This window comes from Pagrus major, chromosome 13 (genome assembly GCF_040436345.1).
Source record: "Pagrus major chromosome 13, Pma_NU_1.0".
Taxonomy (NCBI): domain Eukaryota; kingdom Metazoa; phylum Chordata; class Actinopteri; order Spariformes; family Sparidae; genus Pagrus; species Pagrus major.
In genome coordinates, this window is record NC_133227.1 from 16,380,120 (window position 1) to 16,402,613 (window position 22,494).

The following is a 22,494-nucleotide window of genomic DNA, read 5'->3' on the forward strand; positions in this document are numbered from 1 at the left end:
ATTAACAGTGTATGTTGTTTACTGTAAAACTGAAAGTCGTTTTAATTCTTTGACTCTGTATTTTCGGTATAAAGCACTTCTCCTGACTTTTATATAGGTCTATTTCTGCATTATTAAGAGGTGAAAAAAATGCTGAAAAGTAGAAATATCTTTTGTTTAAGCTCTAAATCGATGCAAAATTAATGTTCCACTTTTAAAAAGTTAGCATGTTATTTGCAGCAAAACTGTACTTCATATTAATATGACTTTTTGAAAGGAGAAACTATGACTGACTGATAATGGGTCAGTCATATCCATGAGGCTTTTCATTTAGATTCAGATTCATTTAGATTCAGTTCGTTTCTCCTTTCAAAAAGTCATATTAATATGAAGTACAGTATTACAGTGAAGAAGAAAAATGTGAATAGGGTTCTGGACACAGGCATTTGTGTTCAGAGGATACACAGCAATCAGCCACAACACTGAAACTACGGACACTTAAAGTGAATAACATTGGTCAGCTTGTTACAATGCAACATTCTGCCCAGAAACCTTGGGTCCTGGCATTCATGTGGTTGCCACACGCACCACCCAGCCAAACATTGTCGCAGACCAAGTACATCCCTCATTGGTAATGGCACTCCCTGGGTCCTGCCTCACTGCAAAAACTGCTCAGGGATGACCAGAGGAATGTGACAAAGAGCTGAAGACGTTAACCCTGACTCCAATTTCCTCAGATTCCAGTCCAATCAAGCATCAGTAGGAAGTCCTGGAACAAGTCGCATGAATGCCCCACCTCACACCCCAAAGGGCACAATGATCTGCCAGCGTTGTCCTGTGGTACCAGACACCACAGGACAACCCCAGAGGTCCTGTTTCCATGCCTAGACAGGTCAGAACCAAATCTGATCCACAATGGGGTTTCCATGGATCAGGCTTATTTTGGGACGACCCACAGATGTTCAATCGGATCGGCATTTGGCAAATTTGGAGACTAGAGCACAGAGCTCTTTGTCAAGTATCTCTGGCCATTCCTGAGCATTTTTTATGGTGTGGCAGGAAGCATTGTCCAACTCAGGGTGTCACTGCCATCGGGGAGTGCTGTTGCAATGTTGGGGTGTGCTTGGTCTGCAACAATGTTTTGGTGAGTGCTGGTGTCAGGTGGCATCCACATGAATGTCAGGACCCAAAATTTCCCAGCAGAACATTGCATTGTAACAAGATTAACATTATTCACTTCACATGTCAGTGGTTTTAATGTAGTGGCTGATCAGTGTATTGCACCTGTGTAAATAACACTCCACTAAAGTGCATATACTGAATGTTATATTTTACAAATAGACACCATGTAATGCTGTATGATTTGATATGATAACCATATAGTAATGCAATATATGATGTCATCATATGAAAAGTTAAGTTTATTTTTAAAGGGCCCCACTGACAGAAGACACAAAAGGCAAAACCCATCAAGTCCACAGACAATTCTACATCAAGAAAATGCACTTAATGACTTTATTAATAATTTCAATCCTCAAGGTGGAGTGACAGACATCAAATACTTTGATTAATGACAGACAGTTTAACTATATGTGCAAGTTCGCATCAACAGTACAAGCAAACACACTAAAGCGAAATTCTCCAAGGTGTAATTCAGCAAGGTTTTAGTACAAAGTATTATATGTGTTAAGCTTAAGTGCATTTATAGAGTTCCCACTGAATTGTGTCTTCGAATAGGAACACAAATAGGTCCATCACAGTTTCTAAAAGCATGAAGTTGCATTTGCTGTTATATAAAGTGGCACCCCCTGCAACAAAGCATGTGTTTGAGAGCCAGGGCTGATGTGAAGCTGATCACAAAGTTTCTGCTCAGGTAGAATTCAGCAAGATGAGGCTTCTAGCAGTTTCTCTTGGTGTGGATTAGAAGGTCTCTCTGCAGGTTAACTTCTAGACTTCCAACAGTTTTGCTGCCAGGCAGGTCGGTGACCAGAGTCAGTTTGTTAAACACTCCTCGACCAAAATAGTCAGCCACGACAGAGAAGCCATCATTCGAGCTGCGTAACTGAAATCCATAGAAAAGACACAAGAACTTGCATTTACCAACATACCTGTGGAGTTAAGAATGTGACATGCACAGCAGACAACTGGTAAAAGAAAACAGTGTGAGCTAATTACGCCCATGGAGGTACGTAAAGCAGACTATTGGTTGGATTAAAACAGATGATGAAAAATCATGATGAATGAAAAAAATTGAATGATTCAACACAGGCCTGGGCGATATGGCTGAAAAGTTTATCACAATGGTGAAGTTTCATATTGGTTATTATTGATCTTTTTTTTTGTCCTATATTTTGCTTTTTTATATCACAAATAAATTATGCAAGCAAATAAAAGTACCACCAGCTAGCTAACCTGTCCTTTTTTATTCACAATTTACTCTCCATGAGCAGATTTCTGAAGGGCTTATATTATATTAGCCAGCCAGTAGTGGAGCGTCTGGGGTATCAGCTCTACTACTGGCTGGCTTATATAAGTGAGTCATAGTTGCCCTGATAACCACACCAACCACTTTGGCTGTTGCAAGTACAGTGTCTCTGGGCTCTTAGGTAGAGCAAACAGGCCAGGTGGCAGAGTAGTGACAGGGCCCTGCAGACAGCTGGCCTGTCCACTCTCCCTAATGAGCCCAGAGACAGTCCTGCAGCGAAAAGCAGCTCTAGAGGATGAGTGACCCCAAAGAGGAGTAGTAGAATACTGGGGCAGAGGCCAAAGAGGTAGGTGTGTTTACCAGTGAAACTACAGCTCATAAACTGCCTTGTTAGACCGCAAGAAAAGCAGACATTACCAAATCTACTGTGTGTAAGTTAACAGTTTACAGGCAGAGTATGATAGGCTGTTTAAATGAGCCAGGGCACAGGTGGGATTTGTCTGTTAAATGGTGCTCACGTGTCGCTAGTAGCACGCTCCATTATGACAGGCTGTTTATGATCCAGGGTGTATTCATTATGTGCGTGTATGTGCTTTGCATTTAATGCATACACATGCAACTACTGAACATTTTATCAAACTATTGTGTTATTGGTATCGATGACGTGGCTATCGCCGATACATATACATAACTTCTATTGTTTCCTTCTCATTAAAGCTCAAGTACTGTTACCTGTCTGTTGAAGTGGTCATGTAGGTCCCGTTTCTGGTCCTGTGCACGCAGCATGTCCATCACTTTGCGGTTCTCTGGAGTGCAAGTTGGGCACTCAGCCTCACTCTCAGCGTAGCTTTCAAAGCAGTGTTGGTGGAAGGAGTGGCTGCACAGGAAATGAACAGATGGCAACTCCAGGGGGCTGTTGCACATGTTACACTTGGTCTTCTGGAATATCTTGGCACTGTGTGGAAATATTGGGCTAAAGATTTAAACTCATACAAAAAAGCAATTATATTCATTATGGGCAATTTATGACTTCTGCAGGTCACATCAGCTTAAATTGTTTGCTAGCCCTCGTCCAATGGGCTGCAGTGCCTATAACTGACAGAAGCAACATTACATTAAAAATTAGGATGACAGAATTGCAGTAAGAAACCAATAAAACTGGTGGTTAAATAAATTTCATGGAAAATCCCCAGTTCATACGACTCACCTCGTTTTGAGTTCCTGGATCTCGGAGCGGAGGTTGGCAGTTTCTTCGCGGTACTGACGGATTTTGCGTTCATCATCCTCAATCTGCTGGCTCTCCCTCTGCAGCTTGTTGATGAGGTAGTCCTTGATGACGGACAGAGTGGCTGTCGAGTTGTGTGCCAGTGTCTGCACCACTATGGCAGATTGTAAAAAGAAAATCAAGGATTTAATGCTGTGGTTCTTTTCAATAATCATCCTACTGATGCTAAGAGTTCTAAACGTGAGTCACTATAGCCTCTCTAGCCTCTCAAACTGTCCCTTCTTGTAATAATACATCTTGGCTTGAGGGGGCGATAGTGAGTCACTGTGGCCTCTAGCCAGCTGGAGGGAAAAACCACAGAGAAGTTGGAAAGCCTCAGTCAGTTATTCAGTATACACAAAGATGCAGAGCCTCCAGTAAAACGACTTTTCTCATTACTGTTTTCTACGTGCTGTGGTGTTGCTTAAGCTGAGCTAAGGCAGCAGTAATGTAAACACATGTGAAGATCATAAGATAGCAGTCTTATTTTGACCTGCTGTATTCTTGCTCTGCTGTCAGATATTACTTACCTTTCTTTATAACAGCTGACTGTAAATTGCAATTGTATGGACCTCGTAGTAGACCAAATATTGTCATTCAATTCATAACACTGTAACGACTTGGCATTATGGTTATGAAGCTGTAACATAATTTCACTATACATTTATGAGGACATCACAAGGTTTATTACGCGTGTCTCACTGTAGCAGTGACACTGTTAGATATTGTGTACACTCAGTAAATCAAATTCTTGCTCCAGGAAAGAACAAGGAGCAGCTCTGGCTTCTACCCCCATGAAGAAACGACCGGGCCTGCAGAGCTGGAAGATCCTGCTGTATAGAGGCACTGCACCGAGTGACAGTGACAAATAAGTCTAAAGTGGCTGAAGATCTCACTTATCTGTACTTTGTAAACCGTGTGCCCTTATGAACACGTTTTTTTTTCTCTGCAGTCCATGTTTTTGCAATGTGACATTATAAAATCATTAGTTTTGTACACAACTGTTCTCTACTTTCTTCCTGAAAGAGGACAGATGGCACTGTGATGTATGTATTATGAGTACTGACATCATCTGAGTGAAATAATGAATACATCCCATCTGTAATATAAATTAATTTTAAATAAAACGTTTTTTTTATAGATCCTATTAATCATATCCTACATGTACAGGGGGCTTTACAAAACACATTCAGAACACTGCAGTTTTCACACTGTATATGTCTGAGCCTCATCATATCACTGTTCACACTGTATAACTAACACAGTCCTGACATGTTCTAATAAAAACAATGTCTCTAAACTAAATTAACTGCCCTGCCACACCTTTGTCTTTTTAGGACCAGAATTCCAGTCCAGCCACCCCCAGCGATGAATTACCACCCTGCCCTTTATTCTCAACTGCAGCTGGTCTCAGTGGATGTCTGTCTCTCGAGTGGATGTCTCATACATTACATCTGCTGACATCTTTGACCATCATCCCATGACATATATTTCCTATACTGTGAACTTTTGCACATTCTATGATGAAGAGGTTTGCACACAACTGTACAGCTTTGTGAGTCTAAAACATACACGCTAGCTATAGTATTTGTTATAGCATTTCCTTTTATTCTTATTGCAATTTTTCTGTGCTCTATATTTATGTTCTTGACTGTTGCAGTAATTGGCTTGCATTTATAATGCACCAGACACAAAGGGAAATTCCTTCCTCTAAAGTATTTTAGTGTCCACTATTGCACTGATATTTTTGTAAATTTTGTTAACTTTGTAATAAATGGCAAAACATGAAAGGTTGTTTGTGTTGACAATAACTGAAATGAAACATTCCAACCTGCTGGGAAGGCTTCTGTGCCAGCTACACAAATGTGGGTTACAGGAGTTGTTTAGTATACCTGCCAACACAGATCTGTATGTGTTACATTAGAATGAGCTGATCTCAGAATTTTATATCACTGTATTCCTCCAAGTTTTATTTAGCACTTATTGTGTAACAAAAGAATGCAACTGAGAAATGTTGAATATATGGGTAAATAAATACATACATCGTAGTAATTATTTTGGTCTTTACAAATTGAACAGTGTGCAATAATGAATTTGCATGGAAACAAATTAAATATATAACATAAATGGCAAAAAGGGTTTGACCTAAATCTTGAGAAAGGGGGAAATATTGCTGCCCATTTGTTTGAAGCAGGTGGCTGGAAATTATAGGTCCTTTAAAAGGCAGCTTTTTTTTTAAAAAACCTTGCTTAAAATCCAAACAAGCATGCATTAAGTATTAAATATAATACCCTATAGCTCACCAAGTAATGGAGGCATGAGGTTGTTTTGGTCAATATGATGTAGGACCTCACTGATGTAGGCCTTGCAGTCCTCTTCCTTTCTGGCAAAGTATCCCAGCGCCTGCTCCCAAAGACAACCCTCTTGGTCCCCATAGCGCTTGCAGGCCTCTATCACTTTCCCATATTCCTCATTCTGCATGTGGTAGTGCATTATCTGTTGGTACCTGCCCACAAACACAAATCATGTCAAATTTGAATCCACAGTGATGTTATTCAAACTTTACATATGTTGGATCAAATTTTGTAGCTCAACGGGTAGAGGAATTGAAAAAACAAACAATTTCATATATTTCTCTGTCACACATACATTCATGAGTTGACTTGGGCACCACAGGCCTTTATAGCAAAAATGTAAGGGACAATATCAAATGAAGTTATCAGTTATGACATTAATTCCTGATTATGGACACCTCAAAGGGCATTATCCCGCTTCAACCATGGTCACTTGCCAGAAAAAAAAAAAAAGACTATTAATTTATATTTTCATGCATTTTGTGATCAAAATATAAAGTTTTTATTTGCCATAACTCCATTTCCCTGGCAACACCTGTTGGTTTGACTAATAGCTGGAACAATCATTATAATCCCATAAGGTTCTTGTGGTTTTTCACGACTCCACTGTAACTTTAGATACAACTTAGCACCACAAGATAAACTATTCAGCTCTGCTCATAGAACTCTTTGGCTCAGCCTTTAGCCACAGAGCTAATATTATGATGAAAAGAATCAAAGTCAATAACTCTGAATATAATTGACGAAGAGTAAATATAATTTGACAGTATGTTTAAAATTAAGTCTAGCTTTCCAGCCATGTCATTGTCATAAAATCAATATCAATATTTTCAAGAGCAAATGATAGTCCACGTTTACTGTCGGCAGCAGCCTGAAGTCATGAGTTGAATAGTGAATAGGATGTGAGATGATTACTTGTGATCAGGGTCCCTCTACTTCTTATGCGACTTCCTGCAGCTGTGTGTTAGAGGCGCCATCCTGTGGTGTTCAGAGGATGATGCACTGAAGGACCACAGTGAGTGTTGTAATTTATTTCTAATGATGAGGTGTCTGCAGCCAGCTGATGCTAATACCACCCATTTTAGATACAGGCTAAATTAAAGCACACTGATTTCAAATAGTGAACAGTTTCGCTCCTGAGGTGTCCACATATCAGGATTTAATTTAACATCCTGTAGCCAATTAGAGTAGTATTTATCCAGACCATTGTATATGAAACTAATTAAAGACTTAGTCTTAATTAAACAAACCTAGATCATTCATCATCTGTTATCTATTTGTAAGTTTGCACCAGAATGCATATTAATCATCTCTCATCATGATCAATCAATATCATTAATAATCAATAGAGACTAATGACAGGGTTCCCACTCTTTCAATGAGATGATTTTCAAGGACTTTTCCGGGACTTTTTCAGTGACAATCTAGCTAGTACGACAGATCAGTGAAGAGCATCGCTGAACTTACAATAAACATCACAATCTCATGACACCACTGAAAATGCCCAGAGTCATAACCTACAGAATTCCACTCAATCAAGGCAAGAGCATCGTTTTTTAAATCAGTCAAAACTGTGTTGCACTTCAGAGTGAAATCCAGAGCACATCTGTCTCATCTTTTCCGTGCAGCTCAGCATCGAGATTTAGGAAATCAATAATATAAAAATAACAAAGATGGTAAAACTGTATTTCACTATATGATGGTTAAAAAACGTAACTTCGACTCTGACGTTTGAGTCGAGTTTGCTAAGACTAAACTGCAACTGACTGTGATCAGTTTAATAAAACATACTTCAACCCCTTTAATGAGGCACCGCTACAAAAGTTAAACATTTCATATCATGTTACGGTCCATTTACCGTAACAGTGCAGCATTATATTTGAAGAGACAATACTAGCAAAGTGAAAAAGTAGTATTAGCCAGTATTATGCCAGTGTTTGACATGCACATACTGCCATTCATAACTTTAACCCCGGCGTCCCATTCATCAACATCAAACTCTCTGAACAATGCCCGAAACATATTTGAAACCATTGCTCCTAGCCAGAGTTGAATATCAAACCTTAAACCTTTGCAGGCAAAACAAGCTAGCACGCATGCAGCCTACTCAAAATACTCTTGTCCATAAACAAACGTTACCATTTGAACTTCAATATGATCCTTAATTTAGCCCTTTCAGATGACATGTCATCCGTTTTGGGGAGCACAAGATTTTCCAGGACATTTTGCTTTTTCTCTGTTTTCCATGACTGGAAAATTTGTCTACTATTTTCCAGGTTTTCCAGGATGCATGGGAACCCTGCTTGTTTATCACATCAACTGGCTTCGTACATATTCAGACACTGTTCTTTGTCTCCAACACTTACAGTTTGCCCTTCTCATAAAGGTAGAGAATGCCTTCTTTGAAGTTGTGCATCTGGCATAGGACCAGGGCCTTATCAAACACAGTGTTGTCACTCCGCAACAGCGACACAGCCTCGCCCTGCAGGACCTTTTTTCTCTGCCAAACAGAAATTAGAGAAAAAAAAAAGCTTAATTATTTTTCCCTTGTTAAACAAAAATCACACAGCAATCTTTGTCTACTGCAAACCATTTTATATATTTACTCTGTAAAGAGTCATAGCTAGTCTGTGTGTGGCTGACCTCAGGGTCCTGTTCATGTGCCCAGTCTTGCAGCCGGAGCTCCAGTAGTGTGTCATATACACCCTGAGGAGAATGAGAGTCCACCTCAATCATGTGTTCCAAGAAGGCTTTCAGCTCCCGTGGGTTGTTGGCAAAAATTGGGATGAATTCCTCAGAGTTGGCCTTAAACCAAAACAGATATGGACAGTCATTTATAAGGAAATCTTATAAATCTGATTATTCTGGTAATTTTAGGATCAAAAGCCTATCACATCATCATGTGAAAATGAGTTAGTCTTTCACAGAAACAAGATGAAATGTTCTGAAGACTGACCTTATTGATCTGACCCCTATCCAGGCTCTCTTTTTCAGCAGTGTCTCTGCTGGGTAGGTAGTTGGTGCATAAGCCCTTCAGGAGAAGTGTGGTACCTTCAGGAACATGGTGCATCAGGGTCTTGCCATAACGTTTCATGTTGCTCTCAGCTTGTTCGAAAGGCAGACGTCCAATGTAACGCAGCCCTTCCTGATAGTTCTGGGTTTTGGAGAGAAACAAGGTGAAACCCATTTCAGACATAGACAAGGTAAGACATCATTCATTAATGGCTAACCGTGGAAGTGGTAATGATGCTTGTACATGTGTGCCTCCATCCACAGTGACTGAAACGTATCAAACGGAACCATGCGTATGTGCTACTCTATGAATCTGACAAACAAAATGCATATATATATATAAATAAAACATCTTTGTGTGTACAAACAGTGGTGGACAAAGACTTTCGTCTGTTCTCCAACAGGCTGCATCAGGGATCGATTTTAAAACTGCTGTCAAAGCCTAACTAATGACCACTTCTTACAGTAAACCTACCAATTTATTTTTCACATCAACGTCGTTATTTAACATTATTAGAGAGCAAATACTGTCTGTCTGCCTGTTTTACAATATCCAATAGTGCACAAGCACTTAATGACAGGGTACCATGTTTGGACTCTCCTTACATCCTGTTTTCTTACAGGGTATATGAAGCGTTTTGCTGGATATTCAATTATTCATCCACCCAGCTGACCTACAGTTGAGGTCAAAAGTTTACATACACTTGTAAAGAAAATGTACAGGTGCATGTCAAAAAATTTTGATATCATGGATAAGTTTGTTTTTTTTCTTAATCTAATTCCAAAAGTGAAACTTTCATATATTCTACATTCATCACACATAAAGTGAACTATTTCAAGCCTCTTTTGTTTTAATTTTGATGATTACAGCTTACAGCTCATGAAAATCAAACCACTATCTAAAAATATTAGAATATTACATAAGACCAACAAAAAAATCAAAGCAGCCTGGGCTTCCATAACACCTCAGCAGTGCCACAGGCTGATGGCCTCCATGAATTACTGCATTGATGCAGTAATTCATGCAAAAGGAGCCCCGACCAAGTACTGAGTGCATAAATGAACATACTTTTCAGAAGGTCGACATTTCTGTATTATAAATCCCTTTTTGTTTGTTCCTGGGAACAGCAAAGGAAATGTCCAGTATAGATAAACAACTACACCATATTGTTTAGGTTTGCAAGATTCAAGTTTTTGCAGAGTTTTTCTGTATAAAAACTGTAAATACTGTGTTCTTGGCCGATTCTCCTCGAGATGAGTCCATATGGATATGTCTGATTCTTGGAATCAGGATAAATCTTTGGAAAGTCAAGATCCCATGAACATAGGTCCTTTTTTCACCTATTGTTGTCTTAAAAACTGGAACAACAGTGTAAATGATGATGAGTTGGGGTATCCAATGACTTGGATTACACTGGACAAGCTGTGTGCAGTTTTTTTTTTTTTACGTTTTAAAACAAGTCTCCAACTACTTCAGTTATTTAGGAAAATTCTGCAACACTATTTTGTCCTGAAGCTCCAGAAATATTTTGTGGAGCATGAAACTTCACATGACTTTCCACTGGCATGGGGGTGAGAAGATAATGACAGTATTTTCATTTTTGGATGAACTGTTGCTTTAATCTCTTTTGTCTCAGTCACACCATGAGGTCAGTCTTATCGACTGATCTGATCAGAAAAGAATGAGCTCCTCAGCAACTTAAAATTGACTTTCACAGTGTTTCATAGTTTATTAAACTGATTTTTATTACATTTATAACATTGATATTAGAAGATGATACCAGACACACTCTATGTGCGCATGTTTTACCTTTTGTTGCAGAAACCTTTACGTTATTCTAACATTGTTCTCATGTTAGTCTGGCATCAATCATACTTGTGCCGTGTTACAGACATTTTGTCATGTCCGACATTAGTAAGGCTATTGCCATGACTTTTATGTAAAAGTAACCAGGCATGAGGTGCCCCAGTAGCTCAGTTGGTAGAGCACATGCCCCATGTACAGAGGCTATGTCCTCGCTACTGCAGCCCAGGGTTGGAATCAGAACTGTGGCCCTCTGATGCCTATCTCCCCCCCATCTCTCTCCCCCCACTCTCCCAATGTTAGAGAATTGACTTTAAAATTCTACTGTTGGTTTATAAAGCACAGAGTGGCATAGGGCCAAAATACATTTCAGATCTGCCACCTCCTACACTCTCCACAGTCAAAACTACACTTGGAGAAGCAGCATCAAGTTTTTATGCTACACATTTCTGAAACAAACTTCAGATCTGCTCCAACTATCCGTTATTTTAAATCTGGCCTGAAGAGTCTTTTGTTTGCCACTGCATTTCATGAAATCATTTCTGGGACTTATTCATATCTATCACTGCAATGTAACTCTGTAGGACTTTTATTCTACTGTTTAATCTGTCTAATTCTATTTAAGCGTATTTTTATTTTCCATTTTACTCTGTATTAATCCTTGAAAATCATTTTTATGCATGTCTGTTTATATTGTCTTTTATATTGTATTGTTTTTCTTTAATGGCTGTCTTAACCCCCTGAAACCCTGTGTCCTTATATGGGGACATTACATTTTGGGTATTCTGCACCTTATACTTAATTCTGCTTAACCTTTGGTTAAAAATACTTTACGTGGGATAAAAATGGGATAATTAATTGGCAAGCTAGGATGGATCTAAATAGAAGGTGCTCATTAAAGGTCATTGGGATCTTATTATCGTTCACATAAAGTGAAATTAAAAGAAAGATAACATAGCTTGGGAAGATTTGTAAAGAAATCAACAGTTTACAAGAGTATAAATAGTTTTTGCATGAAGTACAAATATTGATTTGTATTTCTTTATTGCTAAGTGATTTATTTATATTTATTTTTTTCTGTCAAGAGCAGAAAGATAGCTGAATGCATTAGAAGGACAAAACTCAGAGGTGAGAGATTTGTAATGGTGATGCTAATGAACCTGGTGTGGAACAACTAAGTGATCAAAATTATAAATGACAATGAGCAGTTTTATACTTGTTTATACTGTTACACACAGGTAACTTTGAAAAGCGATGTATTCCTATGCATTGCAATGTAAATGCATCTGTTTTTGCAGCATTTCAGACAGGCCAATAGACGTTACAAACTGTTCCGATACACAAAAAGGACATTTTTTATTCTCATTCTTAAGACTTTATGTTTTACAGTAAAATAAAGCCATTGTCAACATATGAGGACATCATACTTTCCTGTTTAAGGATGATGCTTACATTTACCCTACTAATTCCAAAAAGGAAATTAAAGATGCATACAAGACAAGAGCTCCAGTCTCACGAGGTTAATGCTTTTATGTTTTATGTAAAGCATTTGAATTGTCTTGTCATTGAAAGGTGCAATAAAAATACATTTGCATTGCCCTGCACAACAAATCTGCTGAAAACTGCTTAGAAGGTTTTTAGGATGATACTCACCGAGTGTCTGAATATTAAACTTTGAGCTATCTGCATCTGTATGTTTTAACCTATAGCCTAAATTTTGGTGAACCTGCATCATGGAAAGTCCTGCTGTTTGGTCTACTAGCTGTTCCTGTTCAAACTGTATCAACAACAATACCCTGATGATTATGAGACAACAGAAGTGTAAGAAGTTGCCCCTTTGCTCCATGATTTTAAACAGATTTATGAAAGTTTGTCCCCAATACATATCAGATATGACGTTTGTGTGTTTAGTTTTGGGTTGAGTTATGTGGTGTGACATTTGGGGGCATACTGTGACGGGGGGAAGAAACAATTTTACAGCACAAAGTTGGATGCTACTGTATTTGTATCGATTCAGAGCGCATTATCTGTTCATGGGAAAATAGTGTATTTGTATTTGTTTATAACCCTAGTGAGTGCATTCTTTAGAGTATGGGAGAATAACAAGTGCACACCTAGAGCACCAGTAACTTCTTTCAGCCTGTCAAGATAGTTAACAGATTATTCAAGGACAGACAAACAGGTTCTCAACAGCCCTAGGATCTGATTTTGACCAGATCTTCCTCTAATGATGATCTAGAAACACTACATCTAACACAGGTCTGTACATCAGCTTTTACCTTGAGGTCTTCCAGCTGGATTTTTAGGTACCATTCATGGTGCATGTGTTTCTCAGCCAAAAAAACAGCATGGCTGTGGTAGCCGGCCTGTCGAAGAACCTTGATGGCGATCTCAACATCAAAGTGGACTTCACTTTCACTGCTCTGTTCAGTGCAGGGGGAGAGTGGTGTTAGAATATGGCAGCCATTGGTGAACTGTTCATAATGAAAATTAGTCTTTAAATTATCAGTTGTACTGTTCCTGAGACTTATCTTTCTTTCATGGAAACCACTTAATTGTTTCCCTACCATCATGGTAAAATAAATAAATAATTCCGTATTTTTACAGTAGGATCCCCTTTACTATTTTATTTGCAATTAACACTAAAATCCATCAGCACTTACTTTTACCCATCACTCACCTTAATGAACTCCTCCAGCTTGGAGCTGTCCTTCAGCTTGGTGTAACAGTTGAGCAGCAGTGTGGTATGGTCTGCATTAGCCAGTGATTGCCTGTGCAGGGCTTGCAGATATGCTGTTAGGTTGTGGATCCTCTGAGCGTCCAGGAATTTCCTGATGACGTACGATGGCTCCAGTTTCCCAATGGTGCTGTGGGAGAATATAGTCATATTTTTGGAGTAGTTGTTATTAATGGAGAGACCGATCAGCAGTCAAGTCTATCAAAGCTCGCTTTTCTCTGGCATAAAAACACTCACAGTACAACACTCCAATCAAAGACAACAACATGACTATATGGCAAATATAATACAGTCTATTACTGTATATAATGCATATATACAATATAAGGCAAATGTTTTGAATGTTTAAAGTGATGTCATTACCGAATGTACTGCTGGATGGCGCCATCATGATCTCCCTTCAGGTAAAGGTGATCACCGTACTGTCTGAAGATCTCAGACAGTCCGTCACTGTCCAAGTGCTGGCTCTTAGCCAGGTTTATCGCCATCACAAACAGGTTCTTCTTAAACAGCATCTTAACAAAAAATAAAATAAACAAGGAGGTGACGACCCTGATCCACAGTAATAATAGTCAGTGAACTGATCTTTAATAAAGTTACTAATCAGCAGTTAAAGGCGGTTAGCCTATGGACTCACTTCCAGTTTGGTCTGCGTGTCTTTCTCCTGAAGAACAAACATTTTCCCATCTCTGGTCAGGATGTAGAAGGAGCCCCACTCTGCCACCACATCGATGACATCATCAAAAGCGGCACTGTAGGCGATGAACTTGTTGTCCAGATCATATATGGTCAGAAGCTGTTTGTCTGATGGAAAGCTCTCCCTGCTGCCAAACTCCGTCCTGATTAGAAAAGTAACACCAACAGTCAGGACATTGGTTTTTCACTGAGACTTTGGTAAGCTGCTATTAATTACTTGGATAAACACACTTGATTTTGAGAAATACTGGCACAGCCATACCTGCTGCACTGCTCTCAATGGGGTAAAACGTTAAAGCCCATAAGCACTTGTGTTTACAGGCCAGAATGTGATGCACAGCACATTTTCTGCTCGATGCGGTGTCCCCAATGTAAAGGTATCAGTAAGATATCAGTAACAGGCATTTGCAAAATGTGACATCAGTCATTGCAATACAACAGAGAACATGACTGCCACAAATACAGATACAAGCAAATACATTAAAAAGTAAAAGAAAACATGTCTCAAGATGTTAAAAAGCCAGCCAATTCATTGTAAATACTTGAATCACATGAGCGGATCATAAAAAACCTATGTCTGAGTAAACAATATTTTGCCAGCAGAATCAAATTATTTACAGGATATTCAACCTTTTCTTTATTACAATATGTTTGACTTTGACCAAATTATTGACTTCTTTCTTCACAAGGATTGTATAATAGTGATAAAGTATGTTCATGAACGGACATGCTTTTACAATTCATCACAATTCCTCCTTGGCATTGAGGAGCTGTAAAGCAGAGCCATGGATCGAAAAAGGGATACAGCTTCGGAGGTGGAGCCCAATTCATTCCAATGAAAGTGGCTCAGAAGCGAATGAGGCCTAAAAACGCTCCACTTCCTTGGTATAAAATGACCTGGGGTACATCCCTTTCTCCCTTATTTGTCATTTATTCGCTCTTAATTCCTCACTTGAACCATTAGTCCTTCTTGTCCTCCATCTTGCAGGCTGTCCCAAAGCTCTTATTTGTGCTCCAAAGAGCAAGGAGTGACCCTGAAGAGCAATGAGCGAGGACAAATGAGTTTTACGTTTTCTTTATTTTCTGATTCACCACTGAGTTTAATGTTCCAGCCTGACTGTACCAAAGGACCATAAACAACTTTCTTCATTCATCAGAAACATTTTTCTTGTCATGGTTTTAAACATCTGAGGCTGATCATTCCTGAGCATCAGGTTTGGTATGTTACATCATTCAGTTTTCCCTGAAACATTTAGCTCAAAAATAGTTTACAGTGTTCAAAAGACACCATAATTACATTCTGGGCTATTAAATGATAATTTCACAATCAGAATATCAAGGAAGACAGATGCAAATATTGAATAAATAGTATAATATAATATAATATAATATAATATAATATAATATAATATAATATGATATAATATAATATAATATAAGTTTTCAGTCTCCTTGATTTCTAATAATTGGTATTGGCTCCTTCTCCAATGATGATGACAGTATTTCCGCCATTGGCATTATGTGTTTTAGCAATACGATTTTATGAGAAACTGCTATGATGTTATGCTACTAGCATGCTGATCTAGCTACTAGTGATAGTTTGTCCACATCAACAATAAAAATAAACAACCAGGATGCGAGGCAGATCATTATGGTGTGTTTTTTAAAAATGGGGCACAAGATCAAGCCTAGTGATCACAAGTGAAACGGTGAGGTGACAGTGTAGGTTAAGCATACTGGACCTACAGTGATCGACAGCATCCACAAAAAAAAAGTATTTCAAAAAGGTGCACAACGCTAAAGAGTTAATACACGTGACACATTATGTTAAACTCCACTGCGGTTTTAGTCATTCATGCTGCTAGTCCAATTGCTGGAGACTGGCCACCGCAACATGACGCCGGGCTGCGTTTCTCCAAAAGTTTAGTCTATTTCAACTTTTTCACCACAGCTGGCTGCCTTTTTTTCCCCAGGCCCCCTGCAGAACGCACCACAGCAGCCAAACACACTACCCTCATTCAAATGAATGAAGACCTGCATTTTTGCCGCAACGGCAGATTTGGTGTGAATTAGCCTAAGACACAAGGAATAGATGCAAGTGAGGGAAACATGGATGCATTTTAGGTGAAATGGGATGTATCAATGGATCTTCCACACGGTGGGGCCCATATAGCGTATGCAATAGAGACCACCAGCTGAGCCGGCTAATTTGAGGAAAAAATTATTTAATCATTCTGGACTTTCCAAATGTTATGGCAGTGAAAAGAGTCATTTCACAGGGGTTGTAGTGCTAAAAAAATGTCATCCAACATTTTTACAGCTGCAATGTAAGCTTACGGGAAAAAGTCTTTTTGGGCCCTTGTGCATCATGTGATGTGTAATTACATGGTTTGGCCACTATGTAAAACTCACGGACAGTCTTTGGCGTTTATATGGCTGGCCCCACTTTGCAGCGTTCTGACCAAAGACACCAAAGTTTACTCTTACAGCGTTTAACAACACTGCAATGCAGTGTGCTATGCCACTAACAGTCAGGGTATGTTTTACCAAAACTGCTGCAAATTACCTTTGCTGGAATCTTGCATCACCGCAAATTTTCAATTTTGCAATCATTAATTAAGATTATGGATGTAAATGAGCCAAGCTGCAGTTGATTTGATTAGCATTAAATGACACTAAATAAGCTCTGATGCGGTTGACATGTATTAAAAATGTCTAGAAAGCAATGTAGTGCTAATGCTATCTTCAGGTGGGGCCCATAGTAAATAGGTAGAAACTTATTTTGATGGTTAAGCACCTACAGAAGCACTCGAATCCTTACTAAATATCCCCCTTGACCTATGGTATGTGTATCTGTACATATTTTGCTATTAACTGAAAATATTACCATGTGACCATATAAAATGACAAAGACACAGCTTCAATCTTGTCAATAAACTCACTCCACCACTATTTTATCCAATGATGAGCTCTTTTCATTTATTCAATGCTGTCTTGGGCTGCACAAAATGCTAAAAAAGTCATATTGCAATTATGTTGAAAGATATTGAAATATGATTTGCAGTTAGTGGGGATGATCATTTTGCATAACAATTTTCATTAGCACAAACAAACATGTTTTCTTACATTTGGAGAACAAGCTTTTAAGCCACGACATCTCTGCAGCACTACAGTACTGCTTTGTAATGCTGTTTGTCAAACAGTTCATCTTTTTCTAAAAATTGCATCTTCTCGATTTTTATATTGCACTTGACCATATTGCAATCTCGATAATACATCCATTAATTGGATAGCCCAATGGTTGTCCTTACTTGTTGGGTGACTTTGCGTCCCTGATGAGTAAAAACAGATATCCACGGTGCCAGTGGGCCAACAGCTTGTGTCCTTCGAAGGCAAAGCAAGGACCACGTTCATCAGGTTGGTACAGGTACACGCATTCATCACCAGCTACAATGAATTGGGAATCCTGGGAGGGATCTGCCAAGGAGGAGCAGCACAGTGCACATCCGTGTGTATCCAACTCTACTTTAGGATACTCCTTGATGGACAGCGTGTAGCACTGAGCAAGGGGAGACAAGAGGGCAGTGAATAGGAGTACAAAACAGCAACCTCTAGAACAGTCATAGACTACAATTACCACATAATATATCTTACTAGAATTATTATATGCAGATCAGACTGAGTAATTTCACAAAAAGGTATTAACTATATTTTTAGCGAAATGTAAATTTTCGCAGCTCATATAGATCATGTAAAAGATGTTCTGTGACTGTAATTGAATATGACACCCTTTTGTTGTTCCTAATCTTCTCTGTCATCACTTTTAAATGTCAGTATAACCGATCTCACAGTACAGTAGTTGACTGATGTTCATCATATTATAAGCTGCAATCAAATTTTGTTGAGTTGTCCGACAACAGAAAACAGATGTTTAGAAAGAAATACAACCCAAATCAACTGAGTCACACAGGATTAATATCATCACATGACCTCCATCGTCCGCAATTATTAAAAATTACTCCCGCGGGTAACACTAGTCCCAGGTGAATAGGGCCTTAAACATTTGTTTCTGTGATAATTAGCTTTTGAATTCCAGACTTACTGCCAGAAATGCGTTTTGTGACTTGACGCAGAATTCAAAAAACTTCCCACTAGACCAAGGGTCTCAAACTCCCAGCCCCCGGGCCATTTCCCGCCCACCCTCCCCATCCATCTGGCCTGCGACCTGATGTCAAAAATATATTGAAATCCAGCCCACAGAATTTTTTTTTAATATAATTATTTTTTGAGTTGTTCAACACCAATCTGGGGTGCAGTCACGCTTGGCCCAGTTGCTTTGTACGATTGGCCCTCCTCCCACGTCCCCCGCTGGCCTGTACTCACACTGCTCCAGCTATAAACGGGCCTGAGCCCAAAAAAAACCAAAGTTATGTGGTGGGTGAATTAATTGCCAAAGTGGGAAAGCCATTCACCGAAGGGCCGTTTCAGAAGGACTGCATGTTGCAATCACTGATATTCTATGTCCAAAATAGAAGAACTTGTTTAACAGTATCTCTCCATCGGCAAACACAGTGGCAGAGCAGATTAACTTGTTATCAAGTGACATTTATGAACAGTTACGTGACAAAGCCAGAAGTTTCACTGCGTACTCTGTGTCCCATGATGAAAGCACAGGCCAGACCAGAAATGTACAGCTAGCCATTTTCATCAGGGTTATTAACAACAATACGAGGTGATGGAAAAGCTGCTGAATTTGTGAGCTAAAGACTAAATTCAGAGAGGTGCAAGTAAAAGCAGACATGACTGGACAATTTCTGAGAGAACTCCCTCTATCCTCCCCAGAGCTGTCCAAAGTGTTCAGTTGGATAATGTGCCTTTTTGGAAGCACATATCTGTGTGAGAAACTGTTCTCATCTATGAACTTTAATAAACACAAGTACAGGTCCAGGCTGACTGATGCTCATCTTGAAGCTGTACTTGGGCTTTCAACAGTGGCCTCCGTAAAAGTATATATAATGGTGATTACATTTTAGTATATTCTGTTAATGACAGAAATAACACAAAATGTTCAGAAATATTGCGCTTTCTTGTAGTACCAGATCCCTGAAGTGGCCCTCCTACGAGATAACAATACCAGCTGTGGCCCCGAGCTCATTTGAGTTTGAGACCCCTGCATTAGACATTCCTGCGATACTGCAATTATGAGAACGGGATGTACATTAGTGCCTCTGGACATGGCTGTTGCTGGTGCAGAGGCATAAAAAGACCTCCTAACTTCAGCTCCAATACTATACAGTATGGTCATCTACATGCTGAGAAAATGCTGTCATTAGGTTCTCTTTAAAACTTGCTGGATGAACTAACAAATGACGGTTAAGCTGAAAGTAAGGCTCCACCAGTTAAGAGGGTTTATCTTCTGCACATACCCGAATATTCTGGGAGTGACCAGACTTACATGGACTTTCTCCAGAGTGGCAACAAACAGATGTGTGACCTTTGCCACTTGGCGGAAAGCGAGGCCAGTGACTGGGCTGGTTCCCTCATGCAAAGTCAGAGTTTTACTGTGACGATCTCTGGTGATGTCACCTTTGGTCAAAACCACACTGCCATCTGTGAAGCCTGTCAAGAAACACAGCATCTATTATAAACAGGGAAGAGAAAACTCTATGTTAACTGATGGGCAGAAAATAAGCCCTTTCTTTGTGTCTTACCTATGGCCATGAAATTGAGGTTTTCATGTACACAGAGGCAAGACACTTCAGTCGGTTTGTTGCCAGGAATGGCGGGGAAAATCCTAGTGCAGAGAGGATTTCCACTGTCTCTTTTGTCGAGGTTCCAGACCTTTACCTGAAAAGAGTGTAGTTATGGTCCATTAAAAATCTCTTACGCAATTGTGATTGTTTGGTCTTTTCAGAGGCGCTGCACACTTACTAAAGGGTTTATTCCGTGTTCATCCTGCCCCACTGACACAAGGATGCTGTGCTGCTTCAGCTGGTAGAGGTGTGTTACGCGCAACTTGTAAGCCTGAAAAGATGTCAACTGCAGGGAGCGTGTCAAAAGCCAGATCCTGCCATCCATATGTAACATTCTGGAAGTTAAGAACAACTATATACAGCTGTTGAGAGATGGAGTAAGCAGGGCATGTATGCCAGTTCTAGAGTGGTTATTCCTATAGTAGTTTTAGATATGGGAATCAAAACTAGACTGTCATTCACTGGACACTCAATGGTTTTAACAAATTCCAGTCAATTCTAACCGTTCTCATCAATTATATAATAGTATTTCTGTAAGGTAGTGTTGTATAAAGGTCTTTAGCTGTGTTTTATGTGCTCTAAATATACAAAAGCTGTGCCTGCATGTTCACCCAAAAATGTCTGAATTGTCTACTCACCCCTAGGCTGATGGAGAGTAGGGTAAAGTTTCATAGTCCACAAAACATTTCTGGTGCTTGACAGCAAAACAGGGCTGCAAGCATTCTCATTAACATCTGAAGCAGCTGGGGACTTGTTTTAAAACATAAAACACAACAGATTTTTTTTTTAATATAAAATGGCTCCACACAGCTTGTCCTGTGTAATCTAAGTCTCCAGAAGCCGTGAGACACCAAATAGATTTAAAAAGATGTTATTAACACCCTTTTTTAATCCAAAATCTTCACTGTAGCCTATAAACTAAAAGCATTAGCGTGCACCACATACGAAGTGATGTTGAGGGTGTAAATATTGTCTTTTCAAATCAATTTGGGATCTAGGGGCCCTCAAACACTTGGATTATGCTGGACGAGCTGTATGCAGCTATTTTATGTTTAGGTTTGTTTTACATTTTTAAGAAGTCCACAGCTACTTCAGTTGTTTTGGAGAATGCTACAACGCTGTTTTGCTGTGAATCTCCAGAAATGTTTTGTGGACAACGAAACCTCACTTGATTTTCCTCAGGGTTGAGTATAATGACTGAATTTTCACTTCTGGGTGACCTGTTCGTTTAATTTAGTCCGTCTGCGAATAAACTGTAACTTATATATTCACTCTAACATAAATCTCCATGTTAATTAATTAATTTCTTGTTCATACGCTCCGTACACTTAGTAGGTAATTCACCTAGCGTATGCTTGCTTATCACGTAATAATACTGCCACACCTGAACCCTGGACATAGACTGGTAAGTGGAAAACTCAACACACAGCCGACCCAAAAAGCAGAACTATCATTTCAATAAAAGGTCCACCTTTAACCTGGATCACGCGCTTCGATCGCCTGCCTGGAGTTGGAAAGTTTGCCAATTTAACGTTACAATGGAGGCAGCTTAGCGGACTTTTGAGTACCAATAGTCACCCCTTAGCTTACTATTTTACTGTTCAGTGTATAGATACAGGAAATGGAAAGTACTTCCCAACCACACACACAGTGAAACGTTAAATAATTACTCTCAGTCCACACTTAATTGATAGATTGTTTTAACAGCTTGGAGTGACGCGGTTTCCAATACCAGAAACCGAAACATAGCCCGAAGCTACCGTTCAGTCTTCAACTCGTTGTTTCGATTAACTGTTAAGGTAAAGTTATTACAGGTACCGAATTACATCAGGTTTGCTTTCACATTTGCTGAGTCGGGGCTAGCATTAGCTGTCAGTCACCTGGAATAACATTAGCTCAGCTAGCTAGTTAGCATAGTGCTGTTAAAGGATATCTCCCAGAACAATATGACCTCGACCAGAGTCACAAGCCGATATTCCGCTTGGAAGAGCGAAGTTTTTCCCAGTATCCACCGGATCCTTTACGGTGTCTTTATCAAAGAAGACAAATTTTCTCCACTGTAAGAACGCTGCCATTTTGTTAGCGTTAGCACTGCAACTACAACAGGGCGTTGTCATGTGACACAAAAGTCACGTGAACAAACCGGCTTCAAGTGTGGGTACGTACGTCCCCTACGTCCCATTTCACTTAAACTGCATCCACTTTCCAACTTTAAACATATATATATATATATATATACATACATATATATATATATATATATATATATACATACATATATATATATATATATATATATATATACATACATATATATATATATATATATATATATATATATACATACATATTTATATATATATATATATATATATATATATATATATATATATATATATACATATATGTATACATATAATAATAATCTTTTGGATATAATGTTGAAATTCAAACACTCTGGAATTCATCT

At 39.1% G+C, this 22,494-nt stretch overlaps 1 protein-coding gene across 2 annotated transcripts; it reads right to left on the bottom strand.

Annotated features, from left to right (window-relative positions):
* Positions 1 to 1,480: 1,480 nt before the first annotated feature.
* On the bottom strand, positions 1,481 to 22,141 carry vps11 (VPS11 core subunit of CORVET and HOPS complexes). Of its 2 annotated transcripts, XM_073479185.1 has the most exons (16): positions 21,958 to 22,141; positions 20,203 to 20,351; positions 19,983 to 20,118; positions 19,727 to 19,890; positions 17,583 to 17,830; positions 14,213 to 14,414; positions 13,939 to 14,090; positions 13,519 to 13,705; positions 13,118 to 13,261; positions 8,979 to 9,176; positions 8,666 to 8,827; positions 8,389 to 8,522; positions 5,972 to 6,174; positions 3,612 to 3,783; positions 3,137 to 3,359; positions 1,481 to 2,041 (listed from the first exon to the last, which is right to left on the bottom strand). In XM_073479185.1, the coding sequence occupies exons 1-16, from the start codon at positions 22,139 to 22,141 to the stop codon at positions 1,877 to 1,879; spliced, it is 2,823 nt and encodes a 940-aa protein (XP_073335286.1). In that variant the 3' UTR covers positions 1,481 to 1,876. The 2 variants fall into 2 exon arrangements, with proteins under 2 accessions (XP_073335286.1, XP_073335287.1); XM_073479186.1 differs by lacking the exon at positions 21,958 to 22,141 and having other exon boundaries at positions 20,203 to 20,373.
* Between the last annotated feature and the right edge of the window lie 353 nt (positions 22,142 to 22,494).